Below are 22567 nucleotides of genomic sequence, written 5' to 3' on the forward strand. Positions count from 1 at the left end.
AAAACTGAAGCACAAACTTGTTGAATGATTTGTGTCAGATTTTTCATGAGAACATTTTAATCCCAGAATGACTTTGGAGGTAGCCTCAAGTGGTCGTTTTAGGAGATGCAGTTTTTGGCGCATCAGTATCGGCTTCATTCTTCAGTCCAGGAAACTACTGCGATCTGTTTCATGCAAAATATCTGCACTGAAATTCATGCCTTTATCGTGTTTTATAGACAGAATCCAATGTCTCATTGAATCTGAATGAGAAATTGGAAAGGAAGTGATCCCTGCTGTGAAAAGTTTCACTCAGCTTTGACTTCTCTTGGTCACATCTCCTGATCTGAATTGATACAGCAACAATGTAACAACACTGTGGTAGAACGTGTTCAGTGGAAACACTCAGAGCCTCAGTGCTGCATATCCATCACAGGAGCAGCTAATGTGGCTGTCAGGCTCCTTTTTAGCAGCCTGCTGAAAATACTATTAATTAAAATAACAGAGTATCATGAACTTTACTCATCCCAGATGGGGGAGGGTAACACAGCAGCAGAATGCCAGCTGCAAAGACAAATGAAGCTGTATATTTACAATGCTGACAATTATTTTTGACCCATGTGGGCATATTAAAATGGTACTTTTCTATACCTGAGGATACAAAGATTCATATTTTTTATTAAATAGTTAAATTAAATGATGGTTTGTTTCGATTAGCATACAGACTAAAATGTGCCTGTACCTTTTTAAAAAAAAAAAAAAAAACAAGGGTAATTTTTTTTTTACTTAATTCTTACTGTGTGTCATCGTGGTTAAGATACAGTGACCCACGAACTTTAATTTTTAAAAAGCGTCACCTATTTATTATGCTCTTCTTGGCTTCCTGACTTTTTATTAGCAGGATAGTGGCAATTCTATCACGGCACTGTGGAAATGACCAGCATTTAAGTGTTGCACTGTTACTGTACAAAAACGTCCATGACTCCGATCGTCAGCTTTCTGTTGGGACTCTGAGCTGAGTAAGGACACATCTGTGGGTATTCTAAAAGATTGAGCAGAAGAGGAGGCAATTAGAGCGGGGTGAGAAAGATCTCAAAACACACTGAACCCGAAAGAGTGTGTAAAAAGAGAGGACACAGTTCTTCTTGACCTACAGGTGAGTTGAGCTAATTTCTGATTAGCTATTTAACTCTAAATGCTACAAAGTTTTCACAGATTTTGAAAGAAAATTAAATGTGTGACATAAAAGCATCACTGAGACTTAATAAAATGTGAACATCTGTGTGTCATGAGCCGCAGATCTGTTGTTTAAGATGACGCACGAGAAGAGGTTTCAAGGCATTCCCATGTCAAAGGTAAGTTACATGCTGCTGGGATTGAAGACTCATGGGTGTAGGGTTGAAAGTTTCTTCATATATTTATTCTTCACCAACCAGATAGATAATTATCCTCAGATAACATAAAGTAGAACAATTCTGAGAAAAGCCAAGAAAAGAAACACAGTAAATCCAATAAACAGTTTCCATTTCCTCGGTGCATTTGTTCCACATGTGTATTTGTCATTTGGGTTGAGATCTTGTGAGGCAGCTGAGGTCATAGCAGATGTCATTTAGTGTCATTTTTATATTCATGAGACCTTTTGGTGATCCCAGTAAAAGGGTGACCTAGTTATGAAGCAGCACTTATCTCTTGTCCCGCTGTCCTACATATTGACAATGTCCTACATTTGACTGCTTCAAGTTTATATAAGTGAACATTTGTAAAACCTGGATTCAACCCAGTGAATATGAAGGAAGCAGGGAAGGCAGGCATCATGGTAAAGTGCAGGTTTATATGTCTTTTGCTGTCAATATGCCCAAGGGGGAAACAGTCACCAGTCACCACAAAGTTACAAGCTATTCAGACCTTCCAGAAAATGTAGTGGTGTAAAAAAGTTAAAGTAAAAAAAATAATCTCAGACAAGAAAAACAACATGTCATAATTAACATGTTAGAAAAACCAATGAATGGCTGCATCCCGACTCAGGCAGCATGTTAGCAAAGTGAGGCAGTGGTTAACGCTGTGGCATTACAGCAAGAAGGTTCCTGGATTGAAACATTGATGGCAATTCTGTGTGTGTAGTTTGCATGTTCTCCCTGTGCCTAAATTTCCTCTGAATGCTATGGCTTCTTCCCAAAGGCAAGTAAGTTAACCCTTATGTACTGAAATCTGATGACTTCTTAAAGTGAATTAAAATACACAGAAATAAATGAATTTTAAAAATTTTCTAAAAATTTTATACATTTATTTTTGTATTTGGTAATTTTACCCAAATCAAATACCTACTTGCCAGTTCTCTAGACAAAAAACATTTAGCATTGTTAGCGTGCATCACTGGAAATTAGCATCTAGTCATGGGTGTTGCACTTACAGTAACATATGTGGCATAAAACTATGAACAGAAGCTTTATGTGAATCATAAAGTGTGGTGTGTGTAAGAATGAATACCACATAGAAATGTAACTTCAATGAGTCTCTAGTAAGAAATAAATACTGAATACTGAAATACTGAAAATATCCAGACACCACCAAGGGACTACTTTTTCACCACTTCACCATATTGCCTGTGTTCCAGCATTGACGCTGTTTCATGACACTCACAAAAGCCACTTTTCTGGTTCTAGTCAATGAGAGGTTTGTGTAAAGAGGAGGACTATGCATTTCTGAGAACATCGGAAAGGACAGAAGGAGCGGCGGCTTTAGGGAACGACTGGAGGGACAGGAAAGAAGAGAGGGTATGGCAAGTGTGACCGAATCAAATATCACACCCCAAATGTGCACAAATTTCATGTATATCCATGTGTTTGTGTGTGTGTGTGTGCTGTGTGTGTGTGCATGTATGTGTGTCTGTGTGATTTAGGTCCGCAGGCGATTAGAGCAGGAGCAGCAGGAAAAAAAACGACTCAGAGAAATAGAGGAGAGCAAGAAGGTGAGCAGACGCGTGCACACACATACACACATGACTGGATGGTTCACACTCTACAAGTCCATACATCTGCAAAACAAACATAGTCTTCACTTCCAACCTTTGGCACAGCATGAAGGGTTGCGCTAACTGACAGCAGCTTAGGCTCAACAGCTTGTACTTGTTTCTTCTTAGAAACCACATGCCTGTTACACACACATACACACACACACACACAGGCTGGACTGAGGAGCCAAGCAATAGTAACTGAATGTGACCGGTGCTGTGATAGATCAAGCTGGCCATCAGCACTATTTATTGGAAACCAGGCACTGTTTTAGCCTTTCAGAGTTTAATAATTGAATGTTCTTGACTGGGAGGATGCTTTCCATAACACTTTTTAAACAGCTTTTTCAAGGGTTTTGTGTGAAAATGATCTTCCTTATTAAGTTATTAGCAAATACCAAATGTGAAGTCAGTGTTTTTTGTTTGTTTTTTATTTCCTTCACTTGTGAGGCACACACACTGTGAAGGTGACTCATTTATTCACATTTTAAGACGGCAAGCTTAGGTTTTCGTGAGACCAGGTTGTAGTAATCAGTCTGATGGAAACAGAGAGCTGAACTATCAAGTAGACGGGCCGTGGTGTGACGCCAAATCAATGAGCATTAATCTACCGTTGAGGTTCACTTTGTTGCTCAGGGCAAAATCAGATCGACTTCCTGGAATTAACAGTCTAGGCAACACAATTCTGGCCCTCTGTCAAGACTGCCAGGGTTTATCAGTCGCTTTGGGAGAGCATGTAGACACACACGCAGTAGAAGAATGAAATAGACATTTGGCAGTATGAAACAAAAGAAAGTGGTTTTGCATTGATAGTACGGATTTATTCAAAACACAACATAACACATAAACAGTTGCCAAAACAGATGAACACTCTCATGGACTTGGAATGCAGCATACACTAAACAGCTGTGGACGCTTTGAGCAGTTGCCCAATTTTTGACAAGAGCGTGTTAAGGTCAACAGGGGACGAGGGCTTGCTGTTGCTGTCAGTGTTTCTGCTTCTCTGCAGAAAAAATAAAAAGACAGGAAGCTGATGACAACATTTACCCTGATAGAGTAGACAGTCACTCTCACAGCAGTGTGGAATGTACTTTCTGCTGAACCCTAACTTAACCCAGAGCCACACATCAAAAGTACACACAAATGTGCATGGACTCAGTGACTTATGACCTCTGACATATGCACAGAGAACACAGAGAAACATACAGCCAATGCAGAAAAGCAACCTGAACCCAAACAGACCTCCAGTCTTCATTAAACAAGGGTTAATCTGTATAAAATGTCACACGTGCTCACCACTGGAATGTGTCAATCGAGCCATATGAATACCAGAAAACCGTTGTAATGTTGACAAGTCAACATGGAGATTTAAGTGAGTGCATTACAATGAATTCAACCAAAATAACCAAACGAAAAACTTAATAGATGGGTGTCTTTTAAACCTAAGCTATATTGCCAAAAGTGTTCACTCACCCATCCACGTCATCGAATTCAGGTAATCGCTTCCATGGCCACAGGTTGATAAAATCAAGCATCTGGGCATGCAGACTGCTTCTACAAACATCTGTGGAAAAAATGGGGTGCGCTCAGGAGCTCAGTGAATTCCAAATGAATTGGTACTGTGATAGGATGCCACCTGTGCAAAAAGTCCAGTTGTATATTCCTCACAATTGAACTTGTCGTGAGGAATTAATTCAGCTGCATCCAGGACATATGGCACGGTGGCACGGTGGTTAGCACTGTTGCCGCACAGCAAGAAGGTCCTGAGTTCAATTCCACCATCAGGCCGGGGTCTTTCTGTGTGGAGTTTGCATGTTCTCCCCGTGTTTGCGTGGGTTCTCTCCGGGTACTCCGGCTTCCTCCCACCGTCCAAAGACATGCAGTTTGTGGGGATAGGTTAATTGGATAATCCAAATTGCCACTAGGTGTGAATGTGCGAGTGAATGTGAGTATGAACAGTTGTCTGTCCTTGTGTGTTAGCCCTGCGACAGACTGGCGACCTGTCCAGGGGTACCCCGCCTCTTGCCCTATGACAGCTGGGATTGGCTCCAGCACCCCCCCGCGACCCTGAAAAGGATAAGCGGAAGCGAATGGATGGATGGATGCATCCAGGACTTACTGATTTTTATAGCCTGGTCTCGGACAACTGAAAGTCCTTGAAAAAGGACTTGAATCACCAAGAAAAATGCAAAGTGTCAGATGTAGTGGTGTAAAGCATTTCTCTGGAGTGATGAATCATGCTTTCCTGGGAATCCAAAGAACGAGTCTGGGTTTGGTGCTTGTAGGGAAAACGGTACTTTTACTGACTGCATTGTGCCAAGTGTAATATTTAGTGAAGGAGGGATTATGGTGTAAGGTTATCTTCAGGAGCTGGGCTCTGCCCCTTAGTTCTTTAGCATACCAAGACATTTTAGACAGTTCCAGACTCACAACTTTGTGGAAGCAGTTTTGTTGATGGCCCCTTCCTGTTCCAACATGACTGTGCACTGGTGCACAAAGCAAACTCCATGGATGATTATACCTTTGGTGAAGAAGAACTTGACTGACCTGCACAAAGTCCTGACCTCAACCAGACAGAAGACCTTTGGAATGAAATAGAGCAGAGACTGCAGACCAGGTCTGACCTCTGAAATGGGATTCTGGAAGAGTGGTCAAAAATCCCCATAAACACAGTCCTAAACCTTGTGGAAAGCCTTTCCAGAAGAGTTGAAGCTGTTATAGCTGCAAAGTGTGGGCCAACATGGTATTAAACCCTATGTATTAAAAATGGGATGACACTCAAGTTCAAATTCAATTCAATAAACTTTATTGATCCTGAAGGTTGGCCCCGAAGGAAATTGGTGAATGCGTGTGAAGGCAGACAAGTGCATACTTGTCTGCCTTCAATATTGTGCATTTCCAAATTAGTTCTCTGAAGTTGGGACAAAAAGTTCTTGGTTTAGAGCCTGTTTTTGCTAAATTATGTACTATTATAGGCAAACTCACTGAATAGTGATTGCAAGAACAAGCAACATTTTTTAAGTCTTACATAAGCATCTGACATCACCTAAATCAAAGGCCTTTGGTTCAGAGACATGGAGGCAGTTACAGTGGTAGTACTGTACTACTGGCTACATTAGATTCTTTTGTGCTGCTCAACTTTGGCGCTGCATTAAAAGTCCTTAAAAAACACCACACACATACAAATTATGAATCTGTAGTGAAAATTCTGAAAACCTTAGCATAGTTCATTGCTGCATGCATATTTTTCATGTTACAGATCATGCCGTACATTAACCAGACCTAGGAAAGCTGCTGTTTTCTCTGCTGAGATGAGGCAAAATGGAGATCATCTACATCTTGTCCTTCACATTAAATAGGACAGGTACCATCCTGATTGCTACCAGGTGACACTTCATAAGCCAGAATCCTTAATGGTTAGGAGGCATTCTGCTGTCCGACAAACCGAACAAGCAACTGAAATCTCACAGAAAAAACATTTCGTTTTATAAACTACAACAGGCTTCAGCCCTTTAACTTACTTATTTTATAGTTCTATATAACATTATTATCACATTGACCTTCAGAACCATCTATTGAGGAATGTGCATTTTTCCTCTTCCCCCCATTCCTTTGACAACCTGAAAAAAGGCATAGGGTGCAGCATAAAAACAGGTCAGCTACAGCATCCTTTTATATCTCTAATTCTAACGGACAACGCAGAGCTGATCTTCAAAGACATGTCAACATGTGTCTGGCATCTTTCCTTTTTGAAGCAAACTGGATAGACAGACTTCTGACTTCTTCAGAGTTTCCTAGTTTTTAGATTGAGAAGCTAAAATATTAATTAGCAATAGGACGCATTGAAAACTCCTGGAACCAATGGAATTTGCTGAGAGCCTTTGTCAAAAGTGATGTTTTGTTCATCGCCGAAGTTGTCAACCTAAAGTTTATCTGAACACAAAGCTTACCCCTTACAATATAAAGCGCCTTGAGGCGACTGTTGTGATTTTGCGCTGTATAAATAAAACTGAATTCAATTGAAAAGAGGAGATTTTCGTGTGGTGAGGGTCTCACTCTCAGTACTTAGTGATTAACTAATGATAGCTGTATGCAGTCTATTAGCTCATATTTACTGTTAACTCCCCCTATATGTGTTGAAAGCTATTCCTTTGGGTTTTTTATACAAATAATGTCTGCACGTTAGTTCTGTTAGTGATGGAGTTCACCTTTCTTCATCTTTCAGTTCCCGCAGCATCCTGTGGGAGTACGTTTTTATTTAGTTTCTTTAATGGCTTATAGCATCTCCAGTCTTCTGCGAGATGACAGACCAACGTTAACCAAGTGTGACCTTCCTCCAAATATTTGTTCTTTTATAGTTGACGTCCAAACTTTGGCGTGTTTCACACATGTAGTGCAGATTAAAATGCTTATATAACTTTCCTGTGAAATACAATAATTATGACCTTCTGTCATCTAGTGTCATCTGCACAAGGGGGGTGGGGGGGTGGGGGGCATGTAAACTGCTAAAAACAGAAAGAGAGAGAATGCACATTTGTTTACATATTTCTGTAACTTTTTCCAAATTATTAGTGATTACTAACAAAAGCTGCTGTGACTCAGTCTTGAGTGAACATTACACAGAAAACAGACAGGACTGTGCAGCGATCAAAACTTGATTCCAGCCTTTGAATTGCAGTTAGCAACTTTAAATTTCATACTATGTACATCTTTGTACTATGTGTTCATTAGCTGCACTTTGACTGCTTTCAGGACACATTTAACTAGAGCCAAGATGAAGGTTAATTAGGAACTACGACCTCAATTGACAAAATGTCAAATTTAGTTACATTTTGTAAAACAAAATGTAACTAAATTTAAAAACAATTTTTTAAAAAAAAGAATGAAATGATTTGAAAATCTAGATCCATTTCTTTATTCTCAGTACAAAAGAAAAAACATTACATGTTTAAACTAAGAAAATATTACATTTTTGAAAAAAGATATTAGCAAATTTTGAATCTGATCGCAATAATACATATCAAAAAAGCTGGGGGAAATAAAAGTTAATTGGCAACAGGTCAGTAACATGACTCAGTATAAAAATAGTCTTTTTGAGAGGCAGGGTTTCTCAGAGGTAAAGATGGGCGATTTTGAGAATAATGTTCCCCAAAATAAAATTTTCATCATCTCCAGTACTTGATGTCATTAAAAGATTTGGAGAATCTGGACAGCTATGACAGAAGGAGCAAGAGTAAATGGGCAAATTTAGAAGATGGTGGTGTGATGTGGTTTGGAGACAGTGGCAGTGACAGTTGATTTTGGATGCTTGTGGTCTTCAAGCTCTCAGGCAGCACTGCATTTTTTCTGTCTTAGAAATCGCAGCATGGGCCCAGGATCACTTCCAGAAATCATTGTTTGTGAACACAGTTCTCTGCACCATCCACAAACGCAGGTTAAAGCTCATTTAAAATGGACAGAGGCAAAGTGGGAAAACTGTTCTGTAGTTAGATGGTTTGAAATTTGAAAGAGGAGTTTCATTTTAAAAAGCCTTCATCTCTGATTGTATGTGGGTATATTAGTACATACAGATCTGTCAGCTTGCACATTTGGAACAGCAACAGCAATAGTTCAACAGTTTTTAGAACACATGCTCCCATCCTGTTGATGTTTTTTTTCTTTTCAGGGAAGGCCTTTCATATTTCAGCAAGAGAACACTAAACCACACACTGCAGCTATTAACACAGCACGGCTTTGAGGTAGAGTCCAGGCGCTGAACTGGCCTGTCTGCAGTCCGGACCTTTCACCAGCTTAAAACATCTGACGCATCATGGAGCAGAAAACACAGCAATGAAGCACGGGGACCATTGAGCAACTAGAATCCTACATCAGACAATAGTGGGACAACACTGTGCTCTCAAAAATACAGCAACTGGTCTCTGTAGTTTCCAAATGTTTTACAGTAGCAGTCCCCAACCTTTTTTGCGCCACAGGCCAGTTTATGCCCGACAATATTTTCACGGACCAGCCTTTAAGGTGTCGCGGATAAATACAACAAAATAAAACTAGTACCGGTACCGAAAAAAAGAAGATTTATTCATAACACACGTGAAAAGACCCAGGAAAACCGAGTTAACGATAAAAACGATAACAAAATAACGCTGAAAACCGATAAAAACCCTGAAAACCAGACATTTCACACCTGAGCCTCAACTCTCGCGGCCTGGTACCAAACGACTCACGGACCAATACCGGTCCGAGGCCCGGGGGTTGGGGACCGCTGTTTTACAGACTGTTGTAAAAAGAAGAGGGATGCTGCATAATGATAAACATGGCCTCGTCTAAGCTGTTCCAAACTGTGTTGTTGCCATCTAATTCAAAATGAGCTAATATTTTTCTTAAAATGGTACATTTTCTCACTCTCACATTTAAACTTATTTATGCAAATTCGTTTTAATTAAAGAAATTATCAGAAAGTTTACCAAAATCTAAATTTTCTGGTTATTATTTCATAGTTCAGACTTTAAAAGGTTAATTCAACTAAAAACTAGTACTACTACTACTACTACTACTACTAGTACTAAAAGTCACAGCCGGCAATTTATTGCTTAAACATGTATATTGCAATTTATTTCATTTTTTCAGGGTGAATGTATTTAGTAGAGGTCTGAAAAACGGTGTTTTTCCTGTTTTGTTATGTATGTATCAAATGCGATGTAGTTGTCGTTACAGGGTTAAACATCCAAAATCTAGACCTGCCTTTACATTTTCCAAAACCATCCATCCAGTGGAACAAATTGGAGAGTTTGCCAGGCTGATTCTGGCCCTTATGTTTAACACCCCTGCTCTGTTATAAAGTTTCACTTTAATTGGAATGAGACTTTAAAAGTTATTGAGACCTTAAACTCAAAGTATGTAAGAGGTTGTAAAGCCTGTGAGCAGCAGGGCCATGGAAGTTTTACTTCACAGACCTGGAGGTTACATCCACGTGTCCGCCTGTTATTCTTCATATAAGCAAGTACATCCAGAGAGGAAATAAATCTAAGAAAAAACAGTTCAGAAGACAGAAAAACAGAAAACACACACAATCATTCTCACTTAATCCTCCATAATATTTTGAGGCTCTGTAGGATTATTTTGATGGCTAAAGTTCCCCTGGTACAGTGATATAACAGGACATACATTCTGCTGGGCTTGCACCGCAGAGCCTTAAGTAGGCGTGCTTGTGTGTGTGTGATGAAAAGTTCTGGGTCTGCTGGCGGGTGTGTTCCTGACCTCAAATTTGAATCTCTTGTTGAATCTCTTGGATCCAATTTCCTGCAGTGTGTTTGTGTGTATTTTTAAGTAGAATTTACACACATGTGTGTGAGAGAGAAGGCCGATGCGAGTTGCGCTCAATGAACAGCGTCTGTCATTAATTAACGTTCCTGTCATGCTGTGTGTGGGTCTGGGGAGCCGTAATGTTTAGAGGAAGTTGATGTGAGCGAGGGAGCCATTTGCTCTAATGTCAGTCAGTTTCAAGAGGAAGACTCGCTGACACATATGGAGTGAAGGTGAAAGCAGTTACACAGTCAATGCGAACACACACACACACACACACACACACACACACACACACACACACACACACACACACACACACACACTTCCAGACAAACAACCAAGACATTCTTTCTTTAAAGGCCTTTGAATGATTATGGAGAGGGATATGGGGTAGCACTCTTGGTGCAAATTTGCTCAGACGGGCGATCACTGACAAGTTGACAAATTGAGTTGATTATTTTCCGTCTCAACTCCACTGACAAGTTTGTGGGAGCAATTTGCCAAGTTTTGATGATTGTGTGGTGTCATTGTGAGGATCAGTCAGAGGGGCTTTGGGTTGAAACATTAACCGTCAGCAGACGTGTTACTGTTGTAATTATGAAAACTACGGATGTAGTTAAACTCATTTTTCATAAACAGCAGCCACATAGAAACTAATGGCAGGCTGATTAAGACAAATGGAGTATAAAAAGGCAGTGCCAGCTGCTGGACTACTCTACATGGAATATTGCTTGTAAGCAGGGTACAGTTCAGATTCTTTACACTGACAGAATGGAGAGTTACACTTAAGATCAAAGCAGCTTGTATGTGGCCCACAGTGTAAAATGAAGTTGACAACTTGTTACCATGCAGTATTCAGAAATCAGAAATCAGAAAGGGGTTTATTGCCAAATGTTGAGCAGGTTTACAACATTAGGAAATTGCTGCGGTGCTTCAGTGCAAACATAGTGTCATAAATAGCACTTAAATAGACATGAAAAAATAAAAGTAGGAATAAGAATTAAAAGTGCTACGTAGAAAGATATGTGCATGAGATATACATGAGATATATACATGAGAATAAGAATTAAGAGTGCTACGTAGATAGATATATACATGAGTGCAGGTGGTGATCAGTGCCAGACATGGAATGATGCAGTGACACAGCGTAGGGTCATGTGTTAGTGGCGGGGACAGTCATATGGTTATTGTTCATGTGTCCAACAGCAGAGGGGAAGAAACTGTTCTTATGGCGAGAGGTTCTGGTGCGAATGGACCGGAGCCTCCTGCCTGAGGGTAGCAGGTCAAACAGACTGTGACCAGGGTGAGAAGGGTCAGCTGAGATCCGAGCTGCACGCCGCAATGTCCTGGAGGTGTACAGGTCCTGCAAAGATGGGAGTCTGCAGCCAATCACCTTCTCAGCAGAGCGCACAACACGCTGCAGTCTCTGTTTGTCCCTGATAGTGGCTCCAGCGTACCACACGGTGATGGAGGAGGTGAGGATGGACTCGATGATTGCAGTGTAGAACTGCATCATCGTCCGTGTTGGCAGGTTGAATTTCTTCAGCTGCCTCAGGAAGTACATCCTCTGCTGGGCTTTCTTGATGACGGAGGTGATGGTGGGCTCCCACTTCAGGTCCTGGGTGATGGTGGTACCCAGGAAGCGGAATGAGTCCACAGAGGTGATGGGGGTGTCAGTCAGGATGATGGGGGGGAGTGGGGCTGTGTGCTTCCTGAAGTCCACAATAATCTCCACTGTCTTCTGGGCATTCAGCACCAGGTTGTTGTGGCTGCACCAGGACACCAGACATTCAACCTCCCTCCTGTAGGCAGACTCATCCCCGTCCGAGATGAGCCCAATAACGGTGGTGTCATCTGCAAACTTGATTAGCTTGACAGACTGGTGGGTGGAGGTGCAGCAGTTGGTGTACAGGGAGAAGAGCAGAGGAGAAAGAACACAGCCCTGAGGGGAGCCGGTGCTGATGGTCCGAGAGTCCGAGACATTCTTTCCCAGCCTCACATGCTGCTTCCTGTCCGTCAGGAAGTCAGTGATCCACCGGCAGATGGGATCAGGCACATTCATCTGGGAAAGCTTGCCTCGGAGATGGTCTGGAAGGATGGTGTTGAAGGCAGAGCTGAAGTCCACAAACAGGATCCTGGCGTAGGTTCCTGGGGAGTCCAGATGCTGCAGGATGAAGTGTAGGGCCATGTTGATGGCGTCGTCTACAGACCTGTTGGCTCTGTATGCAAACTGCAGGGGGTCCAGGAGGGGGGCCGTGAGGGTCTTGAGATGGGAGAGAACTAGGCGCTCAAATGACTTCATGACCACAGATGTCAGAGCCACAGGTCTGTAGTCATTTAGTCCAGTGATCCTTGGTTTCTTGGGGACAGGGATTATGGTAGAGGACTTGAAGCAGGCAGGCACATGACATGCCTGCAGTGAGGAGTTGAAAATGCCAGAAAACACTGGGGCCAGCTCGTTTGCACAGTGTCTGAGGGTGGCAGGAGACACGCCGTCTGGGCCAGGAGCTTTCCGAGCATTCAGGTTCTTAAACTGCTTCCTCACATCTGCTTCATGAATATGAAGAGTTGTGGTGGGAGGAGGTGGTGTGAAATCCTCTTTTGTGTGGGGTGAGGAGGGGGGTGTTGTAGGTGAACAGTTTGAAGGTGGTGATGGCTCTATGGAGGGGGGAGAGGTGGGGGAATTAGTGTCCAAAGTGTCTCTATTGTTGGGGCCGTATTATTCCATGTACTTGGTTTCCCCAGTAAGAACCACTTCCTGTTCTTAACATCCGATTTCAAAAGGAATGAAGGGATTTCACAAAACCAGCAGCTAAGACAAATGTGTCCATCTTTTATATATAGTCTATCTTAAAACTGCATTTTGGTCTTTCAGGAGAAAGAGCAGCTGTGGCGCACTCATGTAGCAGAGCTGACCTCCAGCCAGGAGAAGACTCTGCAAGACAGACTGGCAAGGCTGCGCAGATTCAGGGTGAGGATGACAGGCAAACACATCCAGATCTCATTACCAGCTGTTGATGTGAAAATCATGCACCTGCTGTTGTTTGATGTGGTTGCTGTGCTGAAATTCACATTAACCATACGAGATTCAACACCACAAAGCAACAGCCTAAGCAGCCGCAAAGCTTCTAGAGTTTCACTGCTCCAGCAACACAGAAAAGCTTTTTTTTTTTTTTTTTTTTTTTTTTATAAAGGACATGGAGTTTATGAGACACTGAGCGGTCATGGACGAAGTCATCAAGTTACAGAGCAGTTACAATTTAGGGTCATTGATCAGGTGCTGGATAAAGAGACTAGTGAGTAGCTTTGAAGCAATATTCATGACTTTGTCATTATGTCATTCATTCTGGTGCCAAAAGATCATTGATCTGTTTTTCAGTCAAATATCACTATCAGGGTTTTTTTCCTATGCTGGTCAGGTTTATGTCATTGCTGTCTACACACATATTGTTCACCTAGCAATCATCAAATGTGTAAGTGTTTAATGTTCAAACACTCTGAGTCTTTTTGTTTTCCATGCAGGAGTTCCAGAAGAAGGTGATGGAAGAGGAGTCTGGAGAGGAGGGTGCACCAAGCAGCCAGGCAGTCAATTAACTCCTCACCAGGATGTAGATGCATTAAAGGATAATCAAGAAGAAGGCTGGACCACTGCTTTAGTGGCCAGAACATAGCATTCTAATGCAAATATAAATTTAACAGTCACATACTGAATGAACTGCTTTAATCTTTTAAAGTTAGTTATTGTATCTGACAGTGCTTCTTGGGGATTATACCAGAGATTGCTGTTCTTTTCCTCAAGTGTTTCAAAAATCTTAATACACTGTAACAAAGAACTGGTTACATTGTGATCTTGCCTAAATGAAGCATGCATTCTCCTTGCTGTTGCAAATCAGCTGGCTGTTTGTCTGGTGTGACTTTTTTTTTTGGGGGGGGGGGGGGGGGGCACTAACAGTCAGAATGTCTCTAGAATTCTTCACAGTGCAGCTCCCTCCAGGATATCCAAGAAATAGATTGTCAGCATCGAGTTTTGTTTCTCTTCAGAAAGTTCAAACCAGCCATCAGGCAACCAGACATGATGGAAATGTTAAACGTCTTATTTTAATACAGTAGACACGACCGAAGGCTGATTAAGGAAGGGAGCCTGTGCAGCAACTTGTGCTCACATAATATTTGACTGTTCCCAATACATTTTCATCCCACTGTATCGCTTCTGTTTCTTTTCTTTTCTTTTGTTAAATTCTTATATTAAACCGCAGTTGTCCAAAGGACTACTGAGGCTGCCTCATGTGTTATCAGGAGAACATAGCCTAGTTTGAATTAAAGGGAGGGAAAAAGCCCAAAAGAACATTCAGAAAGACAGGCCCCTGAAAACTACTGTGAACCTGAAAGTAAATTAATTTTTTCGTATCCAGAGAGACTTAACAATGTCTTCTGGTCCACAGGTCAGCTTCTTAAGTGAGGTATTATACCCATACTTAAATCTTCAGCATGTTAAAATGCACACTTTGGTGCATTTTTCAAAATGTTTCAGTGTATGTTGGCTCTGATAGTGGTCTCTGGATTTAGGCTTCCAGCAACACAATGTAACTAATATGGTGTGTGCATTCAGGACAGTCAAGAAAGCCTGGCTAAATAGAGGGATTAAATGGAAAAGATAGAAAATAGTCCTTTATATTTTCAAAGTCTACTGCAGTTTTAGGGTCACAGAGGAAACAAATAACAGGGCTAACATAGTCAGAGTTGTTATCCCCAAGTATGTATATCAGTCTGTACTGCTAAGCACATTACTTAGAACTTTGACAGTGGAGGCAGGTGCTCGCACGCCATGTCCCAGTGGTGGTTAGCGTTAGGCTAAAATTTGTGTGAGCAATTTGTTACTGTGGGAAATATTTTAATTGCATTCTTGCTTCTTCTGCAGTGTTAATTTTGACTGAAATTTTAATTTAGTTTTAATAATAGGCTTTTGACTAAAAAGAAAATTCTAGGGAGAGGAGCTACGCTAAGAGAGCACTTAACCCACCAGTGTTAAGTGTAAAGAGGGCATAGCCATCAATTGAGTACACTGTCATGAAATGTTCACTGTAAACATCCATTTTGCATGTCTTTGCTTTAATGTCCCAGCAAAGGCCAAACAAGATTAAGGTAATATGAGTTGGATTGCTGTAGGCACTTGTCATTTCCAAATGTCTTTTCTGGAGTTTTTTGGTTTTTTTGGAAGTAAAAAGAAACAATGACGAAAAAACTCAGGAAAGACTTGCAACAACTTACACACACACACCTTCCTGTCACACTTCAGAATTTATGTATTGACACAGATGGACAGACAATTTGGTGAGTCTCAGCTGTGATCCCTCTAAATGTCAATGTGTGTGTGGGAGTTAAAAGTTCCTGCTTTGTGCGTTCACATCCTCACATGCAAGCATGTGCATTTTGCACATGCGCGATAAAGTACTTTTACTTATTTGTCTGCACATGTGTGTGGACATTTTATATAGTGCATTAACCCCACATTTAAGGTGTGGCCTGGGTCCTATAGGACCCTTTCATCAGTGCACCGAAGGGCAAAAAAGGACAAAACATGTCGAAAGAGATGAAGTGAGCAAAGGTGAGATGAGGAACAGGAGTTTCCAGTGTGTAAGAGCAGATCAGGAGAAGAAAAGAGGAGAATATGTCCTACAATGCAAAGTATAGTATTGCCTGAGGACACAGACATACAGGAACATGAACCGTTTCCCTCCCTCCCACAGTGTCTCTTCAATAGTATACCACAGTGTGAGCCTTTTCTGTGTTTATAATTATTTATTATATTTTATATGATATATTTATTTATTAAAACTGTGGACAGGTTTCCCACATTAAAGAGGCTTTATTATTCTAATTGCTTGTTTTATTGTGCAATTAAAACACACAATGTTCTAACGAACAAAAAGCCCCCACTATATGCAGAGCAAATGCTCTGTGGAGTTAACTATTCATTTTTGCATTTTCAACTGTTACACCCAAAGCAACATAGAGTGCACAAGAGAGGTGTAGAAAAGAGTGCAGACAGGGTGGAGTGGGTGGACATGACAGAAGGATAGCAGCAAAACTGAAAGGGAAGGTTTACGAGACTGTAGTGCTGTGAGATGATGGACGATGTGGTAGAGCTTGATGTTGAACAGTTGGAGATGATAAGATTTTTGTTATTTTAAAGGAAGAGCTCTGGTTTAGCAGTTTGGAGACAAAGTGGGAGAGACAAGGGATGGTGTGGACATGTGCAGAGGAGGGATAGTGGATATACTGTACAGAGGATGTTGAATAAAGAACGGGCAGGCAGGAGGAAAGAGGAAGACCTCAGAGGATGTTCAGGGAGATAACAAAGGAGGACATGCAGAGGGTTGTTGTGACAGAGGAGGATGGTAAGGACAGGATGAGATAAAGGCATTTGATTTGCTGTGATGAACAATAAAGGGAGCAGAAGAAGTCTGTGATACAGCACAATCAGAATCTGCTCCCTTGAAAAATTATGGGAGTTTTAGTATTAGCTGATTTATCAGCATGTGTCAGTTTTCCAGATAATTTGAAATCTACTAGTTGCTACATATAAAATCAGAACAGAAACACAGTTAATTTTTAAGTGTACTTTAGGAGGGCTTTTATTGTTTATTGATAGTGAAGAGAAGACTGGAAAGCCAAGGAGAGAAAACAGGTTAAGAGACAGTGTCTCAAATGTTTCTGCAAACCAGTGAAACAGTCTTCTGTAACCCAAGAAGCAACCTGCAAGGCTGAAAAATGAAGCCAACATGCAAAGGCCAAAAACTGCAGTTCCCAGCGTGGCCACTTGAGGCTGATTTCAAAAGTGAATTGCAAAATTTCATTATAAAACCCCACGTGTTAAAATTCAACCTAAAAGGATGTTCACAGCCAGCTCAAAAAACAAAACAAAAACAAACATCCATCCTCTTCCACTTATCCTTATCAGATCACCAGCCTGCCACAGGGCTAACACTGAGGGACGGCCATTCACACCCAGTAGCGGTTTTTGATAAGGGTGACACAGGCGGTTGCCCGGGGCGGCATCGTGGTGGGGGGCGGCATCATGGGCATCTGCAAAAAAATAAATAAAAATTGCTCTTATTCATGCTGCCCCGACGTCATGCCAGCGCATACTGGGAATGGCATAGGCACCGATCGGTTTTCTATCGCCCATTTGCTGGGAGTAAGGGTGACCTCCGTTTGCGAGGTTCGCCGGCTGCTTGCGGCACAGGAAGGAGAGGTGGTCAGGAACAAATGTAATCGCATGGCAGGATGCTGTAAAAGGACCAAACTTCAACCAGGAGAACAACTGAGATAATCCATCCACAATACGAGGTTAGTCATTCATATACTGCTGCATGGGCTGGGCTGTAGTTACATCCTAAGGTTTTAAAAACTGAGCTTAAATAAATGATTAGCGGTAATAAAAGCCGAGGGAGGTCAACAGTGATCACTGACTGTTTTAGGAGCTTTTTGAGATTAAATAGAAGAAAATACAAAACATTAAACATGTTAACAACACAAAAGCCATATTAAACGCAGACTACTTTAGGCCCGGAAGTAGGATTCGTCACGTCATCACTTAACGACCGGATAACCAACTCACAAAATAAAAACAAAACAACAAACATGAAAATACCAGACATTATAATACAGACTTATAATTTGCACCGATGTTTTTTCGAAATTCAATACGCGAAAAGTGAGCGCGAGAGCCCTCGGTGCGCCTGCTCACTGCTGAAGTCAAAGTAAAACTTTATTGTCATCTCCGCTACATACAGTCCAGTATATAGAGAGACGAGACAACGAGGCTCCAGTTACAGCAGTGCAGTTAAACAAACAAACAATAAATATAAGAAGAGTAAGAAAATAAACATACACTTTAGGACCAGGGGTAAAGGGATCAATAACAGTTTAAAATTTATAATTTACAGTTTGATGATTTAAAGTCTCACACACAACCCGTCGAAAGGTGAGGGGGCCGGCTGCTGCCAAATAGAGCACATTTCATTCATAATGTTGTAAATCTAAGCCCATTATGTATTCATGATCTGAATCCTGGGTTATGTGTAATCCCAGAAATAAACCCTAGACAAAGTGAATCTGTGAACTAAGGTGTAGGTCTGTTAGGTTATGTTGTGGTGATTCTCGGGTTGGGGGATGGGTGTTCATACTGGAGTGCAAAATTAAAACCACTGGAAGATGGACAAGAAAAGTTCAAATCCATCAGGTGCTCAGTTTAGAAAAAAGAGAAAAGAAGAGGAGGAGAAACGAGCAAAAGATGCAGGTAAGCAAATGTGTCATTGGATAATGGCAGGTCATCCTGAAACTATCAGAATCAGAATACTTTATTAATCCCTAAGGAAATTATGTGGGTTACAGTTGCTCCAAGAAGAAATGGTAAAAATAGTAACAGTAACAGACTAAACTCCAAACAATACATTATTTTACAGATTTTAATATTAATTAGTCATTGTTAATTGTTGATTTGTCCTGTTCTCATACTATGCATACTCTCTCTCTTCATGTGTGTGTGTGTGTGTGTGTGTGTATGTTTCTGTGGTGAAGTTCAGTGTGGTTCCGACAACAGTTTTATGTTAATGTACAATCCTTAATATGTTTTGTGGGCAATTCAGAAACGCCAAGTAGCTTAACCCCACTACCTTACAGGTAGCCCGTGTAAGGAAGCTGGGCTACCTGGAGAGTAACACGTGCAGGACCTTCTTACTGTAAGGCAACGGTGCTAACCACCACACCACCATACTGGCGTGAAAAAAAAAAAAAAAAGAGTTTTTGTTACCATTCAGGTTTCCCTTTTCATTTCATTTCACTGGATGAATTAAAAAAAACAAACAAACATCCATTTGGATCCTATTAAGGCATAAATTTAGGATGATGCCACTTTAATTGACCAGTGTTCTAAAACAGCTCAACAACAACAACTCCTACCCTGAGGCTAAGTTGAAAAATGAGAAAATTCCTTGTCTTAGGAATCGAAATTCTTTTTGGAAAACATGGACCCCACATCCTTTGAACTAAAGACAGGTTAAGAGGTTATCAGCTCTCACTTCAAAAGCCTGCATCTCTGATTGTATAGAGGTGAAAATGGACTTCTCAGTTCTCAAATATCCTTCTGGAGAATTGCAAAATCATATTAGCATGTAGGACCTTTTTTATTGTCTGTGTAGGGTCAGTTATCTAGGTCACGGTAGTCTTGAGTGCTTAAGAAAAGAAAGCAATTGGACTTCTTTAAATTTTCTGAAGACATTTTTACCTCTCATCCAAGAGGCCTCTTTGGTTCTAAAAGCAAATGGTGGAGAGTCCCAGGTATTTAACCCCTAGTGGGGGTTGTCTTGATGCATACTCAATCATCCAGGTAGGAAATTCCCAGAAAGTTGATTCTGTTCTCTTAGTGGGTGTTGTCCCCTTTAGACGTGGTCCTCGGGGTAGTTGGACTAGCATTGATCATGTCGTCACATAGGCCAAGGTGCACTTTAGACTCAGCAACACTCTTAAACAAAAACTGGTTCAACTCAAGGACAAGCTCCCAAACACAAGTTACACAGCACAGTGTATGATATGTTCAGACCTCGAACCTTGTAGAACGTAAACCTTCACTTGAAGAAGAAAAGCACACTCTTTCAATGATTCCAATGTTCACATTCTAGACTGAGGTGGTTTAAAGGGGAGGTAAAAGAGGACATCTACGTTCACTGTGAACGACCATAGCGACACCAGCTGTCCACCACCTACAGTGGAGTCTTGAGATGCATTACCAGGTGCTTCAACCCCCACTCACTGCCTCGGGTGCCTTCCACCGGTCACATGATGGGGTGGGACAAGGTCTCACAGTGGTTTCACCCTTAACCCCAATGGTGATTCTAACAATCCCCCCAGCCCACCCAATGTTTTCACACTTTGGCTCAATAGTAGGTCAATGACCCTCAGGGGGAAAACACACACACAGGGATAAAACTGTGAGTCTCCACCTTTTGTATTTAGAGCTGAAGAAGCCTCTCAGATGACAGGTGAAACATCTTCACATGCCTAAAAAAAAAAATCTGCAGTGGTTGAAAACTAACCTGTAGTGTTGTGTTGTCTTGCACTTCTTTTGCATAGTCCACAAAAAAGTTTGTAAGACTCCTTGGAAATATTGATTTCTATCACTAAAAGTGTGTGCGACACAGCATTGTCCACGACAGCTGGAACAGGCTCCAGAGGCCTGCTTAAATGAACTTTTTTTTTTTTTTAAAGGACTGGCTATAAGTCTTGCAATTATTCAGTGTAAGATTTGTGTGACCAACATAAGTCTGACAGCGAAACTCTGTTACATGCCACAGTTTGCAGAACATGTTATTACACCCAAAACAAGACAAGTTAACTGCACCTAGCTGATGCATCATGTGAGGAAATACAGTTTTGTCATCTAAAGAGACACACCTAGAGACAAAAGGAGCACTTTTCAGAAAAGTAAACAGTATTATGACTATGAAGGGTTTTTTTTCTCCTACAAATAGAATTCATGATAGAAATGTAATAAAGGAGGATGAGCTAGTTAAACATTTAGTTCTCAAACTGTGTGTGCAGAGAACCATAAGCAGAAGCGTGAACACTATTGGAGACTTGAGACAAATCTGGGCAGGTCAGGAATTAGCCTGAGGCAGGTGACTGACACACACACACTTTTATGAAACACAATTGATGAAACGCACACCATGTGCATGTCATCTAGAGTCATCTACTTTTAGTGCCTGGTGGATCACTTTTAATCAGAATCAGAATACTTTATTGATCCCTAGGGGAAATTCTTTTTCGTTACAGTGCTCCATTATAAACAACCATTAACAAAGACAGAAGAAAACAGAGCTAAACTAAGAGAAAAAGCAGGAGCGACTGTAACAGGCTGCACGCTGGTTGGCGCATGCGCACAAAAAAAGCTTTAGGTGAGAACTGTCTAATTTCACATGTTTCACATTGCGAAGGTCTGATATGCATCATTAATTTATGGTGTTTGCAGACTAACGACGCAATCACCACAAGAGCAACTAAATGTCACATGCTTAGAATATAAATCAATTTGTAGTATGAATTAAATATTATCGCAGCAAATGATTAGCAGACAAGCCAGACATCCTTTATTAAACAAAGAAGGATTTACGTTTTTATTTCTCTCTGACTCTTTGTCTGCTGATCTTTCTTTTCTTTGTAGAGCTTAACAGACCAAAACATTTGGTAACCACCTCTTATATTTACATTTTCACTTTAAGGTTTTCATTATGTTACATGACATTATTCATGCAATATTCTGCAATCAAATAGCCTCAAACCAGACTTGCATTTATTCAGCTCTGTGTCTTTGCATATCCTTACCTCATTTACACCCTTCGATCATGAAGACAGAGAGAGTGCAACAGGTTCGTATGATTTTGTGGTCAGCTATCAGCTTATGCTCAGACTGTGTGTCATGCTAAAACTAAGTCAATAAATCCAAATATTTATGTGCCTCTGGTCCCCAAGAGCAGGGTTTTTTCGTTTGTTTTGGGGTTTTTTTTTTTCTTTTTTTCAAATGACCCAGCTACAGGCTTTAATATACGTTGCCTGTTAAGCCTGTGGCCAATGTAATCCTCCCTGAAAGCACACATATACTCAGGAGATCAGACCGTCAAACCAGACTGACAAATACATAAGGTTAAAAATCCGTTGCATATCCGGCTTTAGCTGAGTTAACAGGAAATTTGAACATTTCCGGTGTCATTACGTCATCATTAGCCTGCAACTGTGATTTTCTCTCTTTTAGAGAGCAGATAACCAAATTTTGGATCGCTCAGCCCACTTACAAAAGTCAGGCAAAAGTTTGCTTGACAGACCAGAAAACACATTTTAGCAACAACTAAACCTTACCCTAGCCCATGTGAGGAATGTGAATCCCATAATGCCACACTCAGGATGTCGGTTTGTAGGAATGTGTTTGCCACCACCCACAACTCGGCAGCTGGTGTTGATTTTAATCTCAGTGTCACGGTCATGTAAGCGGATTGTGATTAGACACAGTTGTGACCGATTCTATAGATTTTGGCCATGTCTACAGAAGTGTGCGCACGTCCTTCAGCCTAGTTTTACACAAATATTTGAACAACCACCTGTTTTTGCTACATTCTGCGTCTGGCCCACAGAAAGCCACAAGGTTATCTCCTTTTTCTCTCTCTCTAAATTAACTTAAGCTACTTTCACAGATGAATAAGCAACCCATTGCACTCAGCA

The 22567-nt window shown here is 41.1% G+C and overlaps 1 protein-coding gene across 1 annotated transcript; it reads left to right on the plus strand.

Moving 5' to 3' along the window:
* Positions 1–725: 725 nt before the first annotated feature.
* Positions 726–14559, plus strand: LOC120736544 (beta-mannosyltransferase 2). Its single transcript, XM_040036768.1, has 5 exons — positions 726–1334; positions 2643–2753; positions 2879–2947; positions 13167–13262; positions 13814–14559. The coding sequence occupies exons 1-5, from the start codon at positions 1293–1295 to the stop codon at positions 13883–13885; spliced, it is 390 nt and encodes a 129-aa protein (XP_039892702.1). The 5' UTR covers positions 726–1292; the 3' UTR covers positions 13886–14559.
* Positions 14560–22567: the final 8008 nt, after the last annotated feature.

This window comes from Simochromis diagramma, unplaced genomic scaffold, assembly GCF_900408965.1.
Source record: "Simochromis diagramma unplaced genomic scaffold, fSimDia1.1 OVJJ01000371.1, whole genome shotgun sequence".
NCBI classification, from domain to species: domain Eukaryota; kingdom Metazoa; phylum Chordata; class Actinopteri; order Cichliformes; family Cichlidae; genus Simochromis; species Simochromis diagramma.

What these genes read in the sequence shown, in the direction of transcription:
- LOC120736544 (XM_040036768.1), top strand. Translation starts at nt 1,293, where the DNA reads ATGACGCACGAGAAGAGGTTTCAAGGCATTCCCATGTCAAAG. An exon ending in GGGACAGGAAAGAAGAGAGG is followed by an intron (nt 2,754 to 2,878) that starts GTATGGCAAGTG and finishes TGTGTGATTTAG; the next exon opens with GTCCGCAGGCGATTAGAGCA. An exon ending in AAATAGAGGAGAGCAAGAAG is followed by an intron (nt 2,948 to 13,166) that starts GTGAGCAGACGC and finishes TTGGTCTTTCAG; the next exon opens with GAGAAAGAGCAGCTGTGGCG.